Source organism: Mobula birostris, chromosome 4 (genome assembly GCF_030028105.1).
Source record: "Mobula birostris isolate sMobBir1 chromosome 4, sMobBir1.hap1, whole genome shotgun sequence".
In the NCBI taxonomy this organism is placed as follows: Eukaryota; Metazoa; Chordata; class Chondrichthyes; order Myliobatiformes; family Myliobatidae; genus Mobula; species Mobula birostris.
Window position 1 is genome coordinate 136,665,621 of NC_092373.1, and position 17,841 is coordinate 136,683,461.

Here is a 17,841-nt window from a genome sequence, read left to right on the forward strand (position 1 = left end):
TTTGCTAGAGCGTTGGGGACGGTTTAATCTAGTTTGGCAGGAGAATAGGAACCAGAGTGAAGATCAGGCAATGGGGCAGTAGGTGTACAGGTAGATGCTGCATGTAGAGAGATTGAGGAAACTTAGAGAGTTCATAGAGAAAATTGCGGTCATTGGGATGGGTTGAAATGTATCTATTTCAATGCAAGAAATATCAGGAACAAGGACATGAATCAGTACATAAAATTATGATGTTATGACAGAAACTTAGCTGTCACAAGGGCTAGAATGGCTTCTGGAAGTTCTGGTTTTGAGATGTTTTAAAAGGAACAGAGAGGGATATAATAGAGGTGGAAGCAGCATTGCTAATCAGGAATTGTATGACAGCTGCAGAAAAGGAGGATGTCATAAGGGGATTGCCTACTGAGTCAGTCTAGATTTCAACTTCCCCAATAAATTTATTATCAAACTATATATAGGTCACCATATACCCTGAGATTCATTTTCTTGCAGGCATTCTCAATAAATCCAATAGCCGTAATAGAATTATTGAAACACCACACCAACAGAGCCAGTATGCAAAAGACTATTAACTGTGCAAATACAAAAAGAAAGAAGAAATAATAATAACAAACAAACAAGCAATAAATATGGAGATCATGAGATGAAGAGTCCTTGAAAGAGAGTCGATACGTTGTGGGAACATCTTGGTGACGGGGCAAGTGAAGTTCAGTGAGATAATATCCTTTGGCTCAAGAGCCTGATAGTTGAGGTATAATAACTATTCCTGAACCTGGTGGTAGAGTCTGGAGGCTCCTGTTCTTTCTACCTGACGGCAGCAGTGAGAAGAGAGCATGGCCTTGGTGGTAGTCCCTGATGGTGGATGGTGATTTCATGCAACAGTGCTCTGTGTAGATGTGCTCAATGGTGGAGAGGGTTTTACTTGTGATGGACTGGGCCGTATTAAATACATTTTGTAGAATTTTCCATTCAAGGGCATTGATATTTCCATACCAAGCTGTGAGGCAGCCAGTCAATATGCTCCCCACCACACTTCAAGAGAAATTCATCAGAATTTTAGATGCCATGATGAATCTTGGCAAACTCCTGAAGAAGCAGAGGTGCTTCCTTCATAATAGCACTTGTGCGCTGGGCCCAGGACAGGCCTGCTGAAATGATAACACCAAGGAAATTAAAGTTGCTAACCCTCTTCACCTCTGATCCCTGGATGAGAACTGGCTCATGGACCTCCGATTTCCTCCTCCTGAAGTCAAAAACCAGTTCCTTGGTCATGCTGACATTGAGCAAGAGATTGTTGTTGTGACAACCCTCAGCAAGATTTTCGATCTCCCTCCTATATGATGATTCATCACCACTTTTGATTTGGCCTACGACATTCAGCAAACTTGAATGTGACATTGGAGGTGTTCTAAGCCCCACAGTCATAAGTATGAAACAAGTAGAGCAGGGGGCTAAGCACAGAGCCTTGTGGTGCACCTGTGCTGATGGAGATTGTGGAGGAGATGTTGTTGTCAATCTGAACCGACTGGCGTCTGCAAGTGAGAAAATCGAGGATCCAATTTCATGAGAAGGAATTGAGGGCAAAGTCTCAGAGCGTATTGATTTGTTTTAAGGGGATTATAGTATTGAGATGCCCTGCTGTAGTCAATAAGGAGCATCCTGATGTATGCGTCTTTGCTGTTTGGATATTCCAGGGTTGAGTGAAGAACCAATGAGATGGCATCTGCTATGGACCTGTTGTACCTATGGGCAAATTAGAGAGGAGCCAAGTCACTTCTCAGGCAACAGTTGATATGTTTCATCTCCAACCTCTCAAAACACTTTATCACTTGGATGTAAGTGCTACTGAACGATAGATGTTGTGTGTAATATACCACATTCTTCATAGGCACCGGTATAATTAAAGCCTGCTTGAAGCAGATGAATACCTCAGACTGACGAAGCGAGAGAAGTTAAAGATCTGAATGAACACTTTAGCCGGTTGATCAGCACAGGTCCTTAGTACTTGGCCAGGTACTCCATCTGGGCTGGATGCTTTCCATGTGTTCACCTTCCTGAAGGATGCTCACATGTTGGACTGAGAGACTGAAATCATATGATCAACGGGGGCTGTGGGAGTTTGTGAAGGTTCCCCCATGTTTGACAGTCAAAGCGAGCATGGAAAGCATAGAGTTCATCTGGAAGCAAAGCCCTGTTTTACAGTGCCTATAAAATGTATTCAACCCCCTTGGAAGTTTTCTATGTTTTATTGTTTTGCAACATTGAATCACAGTTGATTTAATTTAGCTTTTTTGACATTGATCAACAGAAAAATACTTTTTTGTGTCAAAATGAAAACAGATCTCTACAAAGTAATCTAAGTTAAAAAGAAGTATGAAACACAAAATAATTATTGCACAAGTATTCGCCCCCCCCCTTTAATATGTCACACCAAATCATCACTGGTGCAGCCAATTCATTTTAGAAGTCACATAATTAGTTAAGTGGAGATCACTGTGTGCAGTCAAGGTGTTTCAATTGATTATAGTAAAAATACACCTGTATCTGGAAGGTCCAACTACTGGTGAGTCAATATACTGGCAAAAACTACACCATGAGACAAAAGAACACTCCAAGCAACCCCATGAGAAGGTTATTGAAAAGCGCAAGTCAGGAGATGGATACAAGAAAATTTCCAAGTCACTGAATATCCCTTGGTGTACATCAAGAAATGGAAAGAATATTGCACAGCTGTAAGTCTGCCTAGAGCAGACTATCCTCAAGATAGCCTGAAGGGGGTCTACCAAGTGACCTTAGACATCTCTGGCAGAGTTGCAGGCTTCAGTGGCTGAGATGGGAGAGAATGCGCGTACAACTGTTACCCGGGTGCTTCACCAATCACAGATTTATAGGACAGTGAGGAAAAAAAACTCTCATGAAATCTTGGCTATAATTTGCCAGAAGACGTGGGAGACTCTGAAATCGCTGGAAGAAGGTTCTATGGTTGGATAAAACCAAAATTGAGCTTTTTGTCCATCAGACTAAACATTACATTTGGCGTAAGCCAAACACCACACATCATCAAAAACACACCATCCCTACCATGAAGCACGGTGGTGGTTGCATCGTGCTGTCAGGATGCTTCACTGCAGCAGGCCTGGGAAGGTTTGTGAAGGTGGAGGCTAAAATGAATGCAGCAAAGTACAGAGAAATCCCGGAGGAAAACTTGATGCAGTCTGCAAGAGAACAGCAACATGGGAGAAGATTTGTTTTCCAGCAAAGCAATGACCCCAAGCATAAAGCCAAAGCTACACAAGAATGGCTTAAAAACAATAAAGTTAATAACCTCGAGTAGCCAAGTCAGAGTCCAGGCCTTAATCAAATTGAGAATTTGTGGCTGGACTTGAAAAGGGCTGTTCACTCACCATCCCCATGCAATCTGACAGAGCTTGAGCAGTTATGTAAAGAAGAATGGGGACAATTGCAGTGTTGAGATGTGCAAAGCTGGTAGAGACCTATCCACACAGACTCAAGGCTGTAATTGTTGCCAAAGGTGCATCTACTAAATATTAATGTGAAGGGGATGAATACTTATGCAATCAATTATTTTGTGTTTTATATTTGTAATTAACTTAGATCACTTTGTAGAGATCTGTTTTTACTTTTTGACATGAAACAGTCTTTTTCTGTTGAAGTGTCAAACAAAACAATTTAAATTCACTGGAATTCAACGTTGTAAAACAATAAAACATGAAAACTTCCGGGCGGGGGGGTGAATAGTTTTCATAAGCTCTGTATATCTCTGTTGATTTTACTTTATAAATGGTGATAGCATTCAAGAATGGCCTCAACTGTCAAGCATCCTTCATTGATTCAAGTTTAGTCACCAGTTGGCACTTAGTCTGTGGGATGGCTTTCTGGAGATCGTACCTCAACCTCTTGAAACTTTCTTGGTCATCCTACTTGAATACCTGTGACCTGGCCCTCAGCATTGATTGACAGCTCCTTACTGCAAAAGGTTTAGATAGTGCAGAATTTGTTAGGTGTTCAGCAAGGATTCCTGACAATAGGCGAAGAGGCCATACTAGACCTGGTGCTGGGGAACGAACCTGGTCAGGTGTCAGATTGCTTGGTGAGTGAATTTTTCACAGACAGTGACCATAACTCCCTGACTTTTATAGTAGCCTTGGACAGGAATAGGAGCAGATAGTATGGGAAAGTATTTAGTTGAGGGACATGGGAACAACGATGCTAATAGGCATGAACTTGCAAACAAATTGTGAATTAATGTACTCAGGGAAATGCACAACAGAAACATGGAGAGAGCATGTATTTAGAGGGCATTTGTTTAGGGAACGCTTGCACGGGTTTCTTGCTAGGCTTGTCCCTTGTCCCATTGAGGCAAGGAAAGGATGCTAGAGTGAAGGAAGCTGCCTGACAGGAAATGTGGAACATGTAGTCAAGAGGAAGAAAGAAGCTGCTTAAGGTTTAGGAATCAAGCATCAGACAGGGCTGTAGAGAGTTATAAGGTAGACAGGAAAGAGCTGAAGAATAGACTTGGGAGAGCTAGAAAGGGGAATACCCCAAGGAGTTTTACAGATATGTGAAGAACAGAAGGATGACTAGACTGGGGGTAGGGATAATAGGGGAAATGTGCCTGGAGTAAGAAGTGATGGGAGGTCTTTCAGTATTCATCAGAGAGAACAACCTTGACATTTGTGAGGACAGTGTAAAATAAAGCGAATGTAGTGCAATGTGTCTACGTTAACAAAGAGTCTTATTTCAGTGGTGGGTAAATGATTGGAGAAAACACTGAGAGATGGGATTTACAAACATTTGGAGAAGCACAGTCTGATTAGAGATAGTCAGCATAATTTTGTGAGAGGCAGGCTAATCCTCATGAGGCTAATTGAATTCTTTGAGGATGTGACAAAGCACATGGACGAAAGTGGAGCAGTTGATGTCCTGAATATGAATTTTAATAAGGCGCTTGAGAATATTCCCCATGGTAGGCTTATTCAGAAAATCAGGAAGCATGAGATCAGAGGAAACTTGGCTGTGTGGATATGAATTGGCTTACCCATAAGGCAGAGTGTGGTTGCAGGTGGAGCATATTCTTCCAGGAGTTTAGTGACCAGTGGTGTTCTGCGAGGATCTGTACTGGGACCCCTGATTTTTATAAATAACTTAGATGTGGAACTGGAAGGGTGGATTAGTAAGTTTGCAGATGACACAAAGTTTGGTGGAGTTTTCTATAGTGTGAAGGGTTGTTGTAGGTTGCAATGGGGCATAGACAGGATGTTCTGTAATGTTTATGTTTAGTCTTCTAAATCCTCTTGCTAAAAAGAATGGATTTGTGAACAGCATAGACCTAATAGTCTGCAAATCATATTGTTTAGTTCCTTCCCATGGTTGAAAAGGATGGAAAGTAATGGCTGGAGCTTGCATGGTTTACACCCTTGCTTTCCCTCTGGAACCCATGAGGTATCCTATGTTTTTCTGAATGCAGACTTTTCATTTCCAATGATGGTGCTACTCTTGTTTCCTACTTTGTGATGGCTACATTGCAATTAAACAGTACTGGGTTAACACAAATGCTTCGGTGAGAAATTATCTTAACATACACTCTACTTATGCTTGAGAGATAAATTTCCAGCTTACTAATTATAGAGTACCTATCAGTGAGCATACTTGTACTGCGCTGCTTGTTACGTAAGATTTCATTTAATAAGATTTCATTTAAAAAATAAAACTACTTCCAAGCTCTTTGGAGCAACTGATTTCTTTCCTTTCCATCTTTGGTCATAGATTTCTTCTGCTCTGTTTTAGTTTTCATAATGTGTCTGGATTATGTTCATTTCATACTACAAAGCCATTCTGTCTGCTCAAGTGTAGGTGGTGATTGGGTTCTCATTCAAACTCTTATAAGTTATTCATAGGTGAATGTTACATAAAAGTAATCATTGTCTTTTTAATTTTTTATGACATCAGTTCCCTGAGGAGACAGAACTGGATCTGTTATCAGTCACCGTTGATAGTCCATCTCATTTTTCACCTATCAATGATCGTTCAGTGTTTAGTTCACCTAACACCCCACGTGTTGCTCAACAAAGACTTGCCTTCCAGCTTGACGATGCAAAGCGCGATGATAGTTTGACATCTTCTAGTGAAGAATCTGAACGGGATGAAGAGTTTGATAAAGAGAAAACACGATACATCAGGAGGACACCGTAAGCATCCTTTTTTTTCTCATTAATTGATAAATTAAATAATTATTTAAGAATCTGATTAGAAGGTTAAGATGATGTTGCCAGTGGTCAATTACTGAGTTAAATATTGAACCTGCAGCAAATTTGTACTGAAGATTTTAAGTTCATCTTGGTATAGTAAGAAAAGCAGCTAAATTGATGAATGGATTAGGTTAAAGAAGTGGTTATTTGTGGGTGCCTTGGAATAGGTAAGGTGAAATGTCAGTCATTTATAATCAGTACCCTTAATACATTTATGTTTCGTACTTCATCTGTCAATGTTTGCTCATGATCCAAAGAAATGTGGACAACTGCAAGGTGAGGAAGATGTAAATAATCTGAAAAGAATACGAAAAACTGAGTGGACAGAAAGAAGCGAAGAATATGAAGTTGGGAAGCTGCAAATGATGACATTGTGAGAAACTAGTTAATGTTGGGCTATAGGTCTGGGTGTGCAGCGATTTAAAATGTAGAGTTAATATGCAATAAGGCAAACAATTGGTAAGTTTGACTTTATTCAAAAGGATATGAGTACCAAAATTTAGATTCAATTACACACAACTTTGAAGTGATCATATTTCAGAACTGTGTGCAGTTTAATTCTCTACATTAAGGAATGATATTCTTGCTTTAGAGGTGGTGTTACATTGACAGATTGTTTCCACATTCCTGGGATTGCCCTTACAAAGAGAAGTAAGTTTGAATAGGTTTAACCTCTCTTGGGAGATCTCATTTAAACACATTTTGAAAGAGCTTGATCACATCAATGCATGGACACTTTCCTGTAGCTGAAAAGTGTAGGACTAGAATATTGTCTCAAGATAAGTGGACAACAACTTAAAACTGAGAATATAAGGAATTTCTTTATTCAGAGTTGTGAATACTTAATTGAGACTTTTTTGATACGAACAGAATCAAGTGAATTGGGGATTAGGGAGTAACAGGAACAAACAAAGGATCAGCCATAAATATTTTGAATGCTGGAGCAGGCTCAAGGGACTAAGATAGCATAAACATCTGTAAATTGTGAAAAGTAACTCAAAGAACTGAACTGTAAAGAAATATTAGAAAATATGGAAAAATATTAGGAAGCTAATTTGAAGCAAAAAAAAGTCTTGACAATTTAAATCAGTATCTTTAAGCAAACAAAGTATCAGAAATGCTTAAGTTATCAAACACTTCAAGTGGAAAGATGTAAGAAATATAAGAGAGAACAATAGTCAATCATTTGCAAGTTTGAGGTAAATTATTTTTAAACAGCAGATCTCCCAGACTTGGTGTTATTTAATGCCCAGTGCTAAATGATGATACAATGAGGACATTTCTGAATTACCAACAGTTGGAGAAGCAGGTCATCAGAGAATGAAAGCTAAATTTAAAATTTGTTTGAATCCAACATGGGTGCCTGCTTATTTACAAACCATGCTAATTGTAGGCATAAACTCAAAGATAACCAAACGAGCAGATTTGAAAAAAGAAACAATCATCAAGCAATATTTTCATTTTCTTTCAAGAAGTGACAATCCAAAGTTGTAGAGATTTCTACACTCAGTTGCATCTAGACAATCAAAAGGGAATTGATGAGTGGCTGTCAATTAAATTGAAAGCTTTACTGATTCTGGACAAAGAAATAAAGTATAAAAAACAAAGTCACATAAGAGTGGGACAGGAAAGATTGGAATGCCCTGAGCTTTGGTGCAGGGACCAGTTGTTATTTTCAATTTACACCAATGATTGGAATACAAAACAGTCACAATATAGTGCATTGATCAGCAATGTTTCAGAAAGTATTACAGATATTATTGTAAACTAAAATAAATTAGCAGGAAACAAATGCATTTAAAATTGGCTGTTTACATGTGTAGGATGCTGCTAAGAGGAAGATGCTTCATTTTGTGTTTTTAATTTGAATTAATGTTGCATTTAATCTGAACATTTACAATAATGGCAAAAGAGCACAACTTTTGATAAATGAAACTTTAAAATTAAATCTCCAGTACCAAAGGCACACTGAAGAAATCAGCAAATGTCACTTGGCCAATGGTTATTTCTTCTGCAAACTTTGTTCATGTTCGGGACAGGATTAGAAACACTTTAAAAGTAATCAAAGACAAATTTAATGTGGCTTAGAAATTCTGTATTATAGGGTGCGTGGGGGAGGTGAAAATAAGAATCATGTAATGTTAACAATTGTATCTCGTAAGCTTTGAGGTCAGTTTTGTGTGTGTTGCTTGGATTTCCAGCATCTGCAGATTTTCTCTCGTTTGTGATAGGTCAATTATTCTGATCATTTTACAGACATAGTTTGCGTAAAAAGTCTCCTGGCTTTGCTGCGCTTTTTAGTGACCGATGGCCATCGGCAGCAATGAACAGAAATTCTCTTAATGCGACAACTGAAAGGAACATTGATTTTGAGCTTGACGTTAGAGTTGAGATTGAAAGTGGAAAATGTGTTTTACACCCAACTACCCAGCAGCCTCAGCAAATGGAACATGATGAATTCAACTTGAAAAGGTAACTTGACCATTCATTACTCTATTTGATTTGTGAAGTACCTTGGTCATACAAGTATGTCTGGTTTTAAAACTGTTTGTTTCATATGAATTAAGTTCAGTGAAAGGTTAGATATCTCCCATTTTTGTTCAGCAATCAAATAATTAACAAAGGTGGTGTGACAATGGCGAGAGGAAATCTGAGAACTTGGTGAACAATGGAACAGATAGCTATTAAAATTTAAGGACTGGAAAATAAAAAGAAAAAAGAAGTCTGAATTGGGAGTAAGGTAAATTAAAACTGGGTACAGATGCAGAATAAATAATGGAATTTAAGAAGGAATAGAGTCAGGGAGGAAAAATGGAAAAGTAAAACAAATTTTTAAATGTTTTTGGAGTTCAGGACTCCAGCATGTGTACACAACTTATGAAATTAACCAAACTCTAGCAATTTCCTTCTGGGGTCCTGCAGCAAGATGGGAGCTGGCTGTGGTTCTTCGTGTTTACACTGGCAGATATGCTCGAAATTAAACTTGATAACGCAGACATCATAGCTAAACTGAGAGAACTGGTGATGAGATGGAAATTTTCAACTTACAAGTAAAACGTTAATATAAGCAAATGAGCAAGAATGGGAACAAACTGAATACAGTTGCATAGAGCTTTACAACTAAGGGGTTTTATCAGTGTGCTTATCAATTTCAAAGGTAGAGAGGCTGAGAACAACATGGAGGAATGCTGCATCTGTGTCATAAGATATAATTTGTACCATTTATGTGCTTTAGCATTAGTAGAAACTTGATTTAGGTAGGTTCAAACATGGAGTTAAATCATGTTTGACCAGGTTATGGTAGATGATACAGACTGGGATCCCTGCACTTGAAAATACATTTTTGTGACCGGGCTATCACTGGAAAGGCCACCATTTATTGCCCATCCTGAATTGCCATTGATAGGTGGTGAACTGCCTCCTTGAATGGCTGCAATCCCACAATCTCACTTTTGGGTTTTAAGTTCCAGGAATCGATCCAAAGATGACAGTGAAGGAGCAACAATACACTTCCTACATGTAGGTAGTCTGCTTATGTCTCATAAATGTCTCATTCACACTTTTTGTATGAGAAGTTCCAAGAATTAGGAAGTGATTTATACGCAGATTCAACAAACGTGAAAATTAATAAAGAGGGGAAGATGAACTGAGCACAGAACAGTTTATTTTAGATCTGGTATTTTACACCAGTGGAGAGTTAATTAATAACTTAGTACTAATTAAAGGACACTTTGTCGTACAGGATCATAATACAATAAAGGAAATGTATGGAGTTAAGTTTGGAACAATTGAAATAGGTTTTTAAATCTTGAAAAAAGCTTCTAGGAGTTGTAAGAATTGAGAAAGCTTAGAAAAATTGGGGAAACTAAATGAAAAATATAGCAGAATATGCAGATTTGAAGAAAATAGTTCATATTTAAATATACATTCTTTGAAAGAACAAGAAGCCCAGGAAAAGAGATACAACCATGGTTTACAGAGGAAATTAATATATTAATTTAGAGAGGATGGTTATGACACTGCTGAAGGATAGTAAGCTAGAGGACTGGGAATTGTGTAAAAAACATTCAAACATTAACTACCATACATTGATTGTCAAACATCATTCAGTAAGATGCCACACAAGGTTATGACATAAAATTGGAAATTGTGGAATTGGGTATAATATTATTGTGGATTAATGGGAAGCAGTTGGAGTAATTAAATTCTGACTTCTGCCCCCTTCCTTTCCAGTCCTGATGAAGAGTATTGGGCTGAAATTTTGACTGTTGATTCCCCTCCATAGATGCCGCCCGAATTACTGAGACTCACTAACGTTTTTCTGTGTGTCAGAATAAAGTGGCTAACAGTTTATAAGGACTAGCGTACCACAAGGTTCTATGCTCAGGTCTCAACTATTAACAGTCTATGTTAATAATGAGACTGAGCATGACATTTCCACGTTCACTGATTATATAAAGCTACATAGGAAAACAAGCTGTGAGGAAAAAGCAGGGAGGGTGTGATGGAATATGTAATTTTTAAGTGAATGAATAAGTGTGGGAGATTGGTGACAGGTGGAAGATAATTGGGGGAAATGTGAAGCAGTCCTTGGGAGAAAATATAAGCATAGTCTTTTTTAATGGTGTGAAAGTTGGGAAATGTGGGTCTTTGGAAGATATGAGTTTCCTTACGCAAGTCAATTTATCTGTAGGTTCAGCAAGGGCTAACAGATGGAAAAGAACATAACAAAGTGAATAAGAGAAATAAAATGAGTGCTGGGTGAAGAATGAAAGCAGGGTAAAGGAAGCAGAATATTAATGACATTTGCTTCAGGACAGATTGCAAACAAGCTATTCAGAAGAGATCTCCATGTTTTCTGTGGAAATACATGCAAAATTGTTGTTTTTCTTTTTGATTGTATTACCAACTTGCAATATTCATAGAGTGATAGAGAAAACTTTCACAGAAAATGTATGATTATTTTTAATTTCCACCAAAAACAGAACTGTAATTTATTGTTTGCAGGGCATTTTGGCAATAAAGATAATTTCCTTAATCTATCAGAACACTCTATTTCAGACATCCACTTCTGATGCATATTTTCTATTCTTTGCTACCACATAACAGTCACTATGGCTCGGAATGTTTCATTAGATAAACTACTTTGGAATGATCTGAAATCTTGAAAGCGAGTTATGTGAAACTTTATTTTGTTGCACCACTTCTAAATAGATCATTTGGTAATCCTTTAGTTTTTAATTTGGACATTTGTTCAATTTTGCCTGATTGTTGCCAAGTTCTAATAATTTGTGTTTTTTAAAAACATACTTTAGCTTAACTTATTTTAATACCTGAAGACTGAGCTGTTCTACTTGTAATTAAGGAAACCAGTTCTGTTTTATAATGGTGTTCATTTTAGTTGAGATATGGCTTTCTTAATGATATATCAGCAAAGAGTTGATGTGGCCTACATCTGGTATGGGATGGAATCAAAGGCAATCATGACAAGGACAGAGTTGCAGTTGGGGAGATTTTGGAAATGTTCTTACTTCCAGCAGATGTTGACTGAATATTTGTACCACCTTGAAAAAAATCTTCTGTTGATCAGGATGATAAAAGTTAATAAAGCTGTCGATTTTTTTCATATTATAATTTGATTTGTCATGTTCTGAGAGATGACAGACTATTGCTGCTGTCCTTATAGTCACAGCTGTTGAAATTCTCGTTTAAAATACGAACTATGCAAAAGTCTTTTTCTGGTGTCTCAGGGCTGGAGGTGTCTGCTTCTATGTATGTGCATGTATGTATGTGTGTGTGTGTATGTATACGTATGTGTGTGTGTATATATGTATATGTACATATAGATATATGTGTGTATGTATGTGTGTGTCATTTGATTTCATACAATTGGTTTATAATCATTTTATTGATCATTACAAAATGTCTCTTTGGTGCTTCCTGCTTCCCTCTCCTCTCCTTTCCCCTTTTCCCAACTATGATTCCCCTCTCCCTGCTCCATTCCCACTTTCAGTCCACAATAGAGACCTACATCGGAGTCAGTTTTATCATCACTCACATATATCATGAAATTAATTCTTTTTTTATGATGGCAATACGGTGCAATATATAAAATTACAGTACTGTGAAAAAGCTTTAGGCACCCTAGCTATATGTATGTGTCCTTTTGCCCAGTACCACATATGTTTCATATGACAAGAAATGGAAGAATAATCTGATTCATCATCATTATAAATCTCTCTGGAAAGTAATCCTCACTAGTTCATCACCCTACAAGTTTTATCATCAGATTTGTTTTCTCTTGAAATCTGCAGTTGCCATAACTGTTTAATGAACCATTAAAAAAAAAGTCCTACTCATCTTGTGTTTTCCATGTCTCTGTATTTTCTACTTACCTCAGGCTGTTCATCTCTCTGAAATTAATATCTGTGCTCTTCCAAATCTGGCGCCTTGAGTGGTCCCATTTTTAGTCACTTGATGTTTATGGTTTCATCTGCTAAGCCCTGAAGCTCTTGAATTTCCTTGCTAATTCTTGGCATTCTCATTTAAGATACCATTTAAAATCATGTATCAATTGTACTAATGTTTTTTTCTTTGATTTAATGCCACATTTTGTGTCTGAAGCATCTTTGAACTTTTTACCTCACTGTGTCCTGATCAATGTTGTTTTTGCTGCTGTTTTAATTTTGTTTTGTAGATGTTCCTCATTAAAGCTGATTAGAATGATTGTTGACAGTTAGCTTAAAAATTACAGAGGAAATCTTCAAACTTCACTTTACTAATTGTTTAGAAATATGAAATGGGGAACGGGTAAACTAGAGAATTTGCACACTCACTCCCCTCTTAACATCGGTGGCACAGCTTTGGAAACTGTGAGCAGTTTTAATCTCCCGAGAGTTCAGTTCTCACACAAGCTCTCATGGTCCCAGAACACATTCTACACAGTCAGGAAAGCTCACCAACACCTCTACTTTCTGAGGAGGCTGAAGAGCGCTGGACTCTGCACATTTATACTCATATCATTCTGCAGATGTGCAGTAGAGAGCATCCTAACAAGTTGCATCACTGCATGCTATGGAAACTGCACTGCAGCGTATAGGATGCCTGCACAACAGGTAGTCAAAACTGGCCCAATGTTTCACAGGCCTATCTACCATCAAGACATATATATACAGAAAGTCGCCAGAAAAGGGTCAGTAATGTCATGAAGGATCCCACCCACCCTGTCCATGGACTGTTGGTCCCGCTCCCATAGAGAAGAGGCCTCATAGCATCCATGCTAGGATCACCAGACTCAAAGACAGTTACTTTTCCCAAGCAGTAAGGCTGAACAATACCTCTACCCACTAACCCACACCTCTACAACCCCAATCACCACTACTTTATCATTTCCTGTCACTCACCTTATGTGCCTAACATCACTTTATGGACATATAACCACTCCATGTATATAAGTTATTTTATGTATTTATATTTATTGTGTTTCTATTATTATTGTGTTCTTTATCTTATGGGTTTCCTTGTGCTACGTCAATTTGGAGTAACAATTATTTTGTTCTCCTTTAAACTTGTGTACTGGAAATGACATTAAATAATCTTGAATCATAATTATTTATTTTTACAGGAATATTGAGAAGAATTTAAAAAACGTGGACCAGGAAACACCTCCAAAGAGGAAAAAACCTCATCAAAACTATACTTCAAGTACTCATGTATCAGGTGGCAAAAAAGTACCACATACTCTTCAGACCAAAACTACAGAGTTTGAAACTACGGTTTTTTACATTCCAGGAGTAGATGTAAAGGTAATAAACACACCTTTATATTAAGTGTTTACTCATACATTGTCCTTTGTAGCAGTAATAAGAATTTCTTGCTCTATATTTAAAAAGGCTAGTTACCTGGTGCGCTAAATGTTTTTCTATGCAACTGTGTTCTTTTCCGCTATTTCTACTGTACCGTGCAAAAGTCTTAGGGACATGTAAAAAAATTTTGTAAAGTGAAGATGCTTTCAAAAACAATGAAATAGATAGTTTCTAAATGTCAAAAAATACTATAAAAAGCAGGGACAGTAAAAAAAACTAAGTCAAATCAGTATTTGGTGAGACCACTCTTTGCCTTTAAAACTGCACCAGCTCTCTTTGGTGCACTGTCGTGCAACTTTATTTTAGAAAATCGGCTAGTAGAATGCTCCAAGCATCTTGGACAACTTGCCACAGTTCTTCTGCAGATTTTGGCTTTCTCGCTTACTTCTGACTCTCCAGGTGTCCCAGATAGTCTCAATGTTGTTGAGATCAGTGTTCTTTGGAGGCCATACCATCTGAAACCATATCAAAAATATAAGGTGTCTAAGACTTTTACACAGTACTGTACATTGAACTGTATCTATCCTGCAGTCGTAATTCATTAACAGTTTCCATCCTTCTGTTCGTGTTTACCCGTCAGTGGCTTTTCAACTGTTTTTAAATATTTCTGATCATCCGAGAAGTCTAAAAGCAGTTCAAATAGTTTCAATGGAAGTAAATAAAATAAATATTTAAATAGTTGAAGTCAACTAAAATGTAAAACGATGAAGAAACATACAAACCTTGCAAGAAAATACTGCAAATAAAACCTGAGTTTTTTTTGGCATTCAGGTGAGCAAGTTTGAAACTTGTACTTTGGGCATCACTGTCTGAGGCTGAGGAACTGATTGCAAAATACCTCCATCACATTACTGCTCTGCTACTGCACTAAATACTCAAAATTAACCTCTGGGTCATTGTGCTTGACTGAGCACGCATTGAAATTTGACATAAACTGAACTGCAAACAGCTGACTGCAGTTTGTTATTGCTTTACCTGGAGGGTGAATAACATTCAGCAAAAATACATTAATGTAGAAAATCTGTCTTTGGAGGAATATCCATTAATTTTTAGAACAGTTTTCTCCAAAACACTTCTTTCTCATTTTAAGCCAGAATGTTCTTTCTCATATAGTTACACTTATAATGCTCACAGATAACAATTAAAATTAGTAATGCATTTTTTTGTTGTAGGTTAGTCAGGAATGCAGTAGCATAATATCCTCATGTTTAACTTATTTCTCTGTCATTTCCTGATATTTGGCTCTTTCAGTAGATAGCTCTGAAAAAGTAAATAAATTTGCAGGGCTATTTTTGCAGGAAGTAAACATGTACGAAACAATTACTGTGAGCTACATGCTATTATTGGTCTAGATTTTCCTGCCAGTTCTGAACCGCTCACTCTCATGGCTGCCCTTATAACACAGTTTGATAGATTCAAGCTTAGCTTTCCAAAATCTGTCTGTCAGTTTCCTGATTACAATGTTTCTAATCCTCAAGAAACAAAAGCTGGACCTGGTATGTATAAATCTCATCACTTGGGAAATCAATCATGACCACAAACCAACTGAACAAACTTTTGACGCACCAGTGAGCAATTAAATTAATCATAAACTTTGTTTCTGAATACAATTTTTGAATGTTAAATTTTGTGATGGATTCATTTTGAATCAAATATTTCTGGTAATTACAACTTTTTTAACAGCTGCATTACAATTCCAAAACTCTGAAGACTGATTCACCTAATGCATCCAGAGGGTCATCTTTGCCAAGAACCCTTTCTAAAGAATCAAAGCTATATGGAATGAAAGACACTGGTCTTCCTTCTCTATCCAATACCACCTACACAAAGGGGACTCTCTTGATTCCTCCCCAACCTCCACCTATACCATCAGGTATTTATACCATTAATTTCTGTATAAACACAACCTAATGACTTTGTATTTCTGTGTTTTAGGTTGTATTTTGCAGTGAATAATATTTAAAATAACAATAATATTTTGTTACAATTAAGAATATACCTGCTAAAAGTAACATACAATAAGCATGTTACAGTAATAGAAAAGAGTGGGGCATTATTAACCCTGGTGAGGATTTATCTTGTTATCTACTGTAAACATTGCCTGAAAGGGGCTTTAAAGTAATTTACAGATATTTCTGCTTCTAATCAAGGAAGTAATTTTAATTCCAGCTTGTCTAAGCTTCCAATTTTGTTGCCTTAAACAGCATAATCTTCAGTGTATGTCTTCAAGAGCTCTAATGTAATTAATGTTAAAATGAATCGTGAATATCATGAGTATGAATTTTACATCCATAATACCAATAGCTTTCAAAGTGTTCTGGTGTTATCAAAATTGTAGAAAAATATATTGATGTATATAAACAAACTTGTATTTCACATTGTCGTAACAACAAAATAATATTCTTTCCAGCCAAAGGGAAAGGGAGTGGAGGTGTGAAAACAGCAAAGCTTTATGCTTGGGTTGCTTTGCAGTCCCTTCCTGAAGAAATGGTCATTAGTCCTTGTCTGCTGGACTTCCTGGAAAAAGCTCTGGAAACAATTCCCATCACTCCAATTGAAAGAAATTATACAGGTATCTCATAAAATGAAATATTTTCAATTGATGTACAAACCCCATTTCCAGAAAAGTTGGGATATTTTCCAAAATGCAATAAAAACAAAAATCTGTGATATGTTAATTCATGTGAACCTTTATTTAACTGACAAAAGTACAAAGAAAAGATTTTCAATAGTTTTTCTGACCAACTTAATTGTATTTTGTAAACATACACAAATTTCGAATTTGATGGCTGCAACACACTCAACAAAAGTTGGGACAGAGGCATGTTTACCATTGTGTTACATCACCTTTCCTTTTAATAACACTTTTTAATTGTTTTGGAACTGAGGATACTAATTGTAGTAGATTTGCAATTGGAAATTTTGTCCATTCTTGCTTGATATAAGACTTCAGCTGCTCAGCAGTCCATGGTCTCCGTTGTCTGATTCTCCTCTTCATGATGTGCCATACATTTTCAATAGGAGATAGATCTGGACTGGTAGCAGGCCAGTCAAGCACACACACTCTGTGTCTACAAAGCCACGCTGTTGTAGCCCGTGCAGAATGTGGTCTGGCATTGTCCTGCTGAAATAAGCATGGACGTCCCGGGAAGAGACATTGCCTTGTTGGCAAGATATGTCTCTCTAAAATCCTAATATATGCCTCAGAGTCAATGGTACCTTCACATACATGCAACTACCCATGCTGTGGGCACTGCTGCACCCCCATACCATCACAGATGCTGGCTTTTGCACCTTTCGCTGATAACAATCTGGATGGTCGTTTTCATCTTTAGCACGGAGAACTCGATGCCCGTTTTTTCCGAAAACTAGCTGAAATGTGGACTCATCTGACCACAGCACACGGTTCCACAATCTTTCGGTCCATCTGAGATGAGCTCGGGCCCAGAGAACTCGCTGGCGTTTCTGCATAGAGTTGATGTATGGCTTCCTCCTTGCATGATACAGTTTCAAGTTGCATTTCTGGATGCAGCGACAGACTGTGTTGAGTGACAATGGTTTTCCGAAGTACTCCGGAGCCCAGGTGGCTATAATTGTCACAAGAGCATGACGCTTAGGCAGTACTGCCTGAGGGCTCGAAGATCACGCGCATTCAACAGTGGTTTCCGACCTTGCCCTTTACGCACTGAGATGTCTCTGAATTCTCT

General features: G+C 37.6%; 1 protein-coding gene across 3 annotated transcripts in view; it reads left to right on the forward strand.

Moving 5' to 3' along the window:
• Positions 1–17,841, forward strand: part of kiaa1109 (KIAA1109 ortholog) — a 433,731-nt gene that overhangs the window by 365,177 nt on the left and 50,713 nt on the right. For all 3 annotated transcript variants that reach the window (XM_072256106.1, XM_072256108.1, XM_072256107.1), the window contains 5 exons: positions 5,971–6,209; positions 8,526–8,741; positions 13,894–14,074; positions 15,818–16,007; positions 16,545–16,706. In XM_072256106.1, the coding sequence (XP_072112207.1) occupies positions 5,971–6,209; positions 8,526–8,741; positions 13,894–14,074; positions 15,818–16,007; positions 16,545–16,706 (988 nt within the window). The remainder of the gene's footprint in view (positions 1–5,970; positions 6,210–8,525; positions 8,742–13,893; positions 14,075–15,817; positions 16,008–16,544; positions 16,707–17,841) is intronic.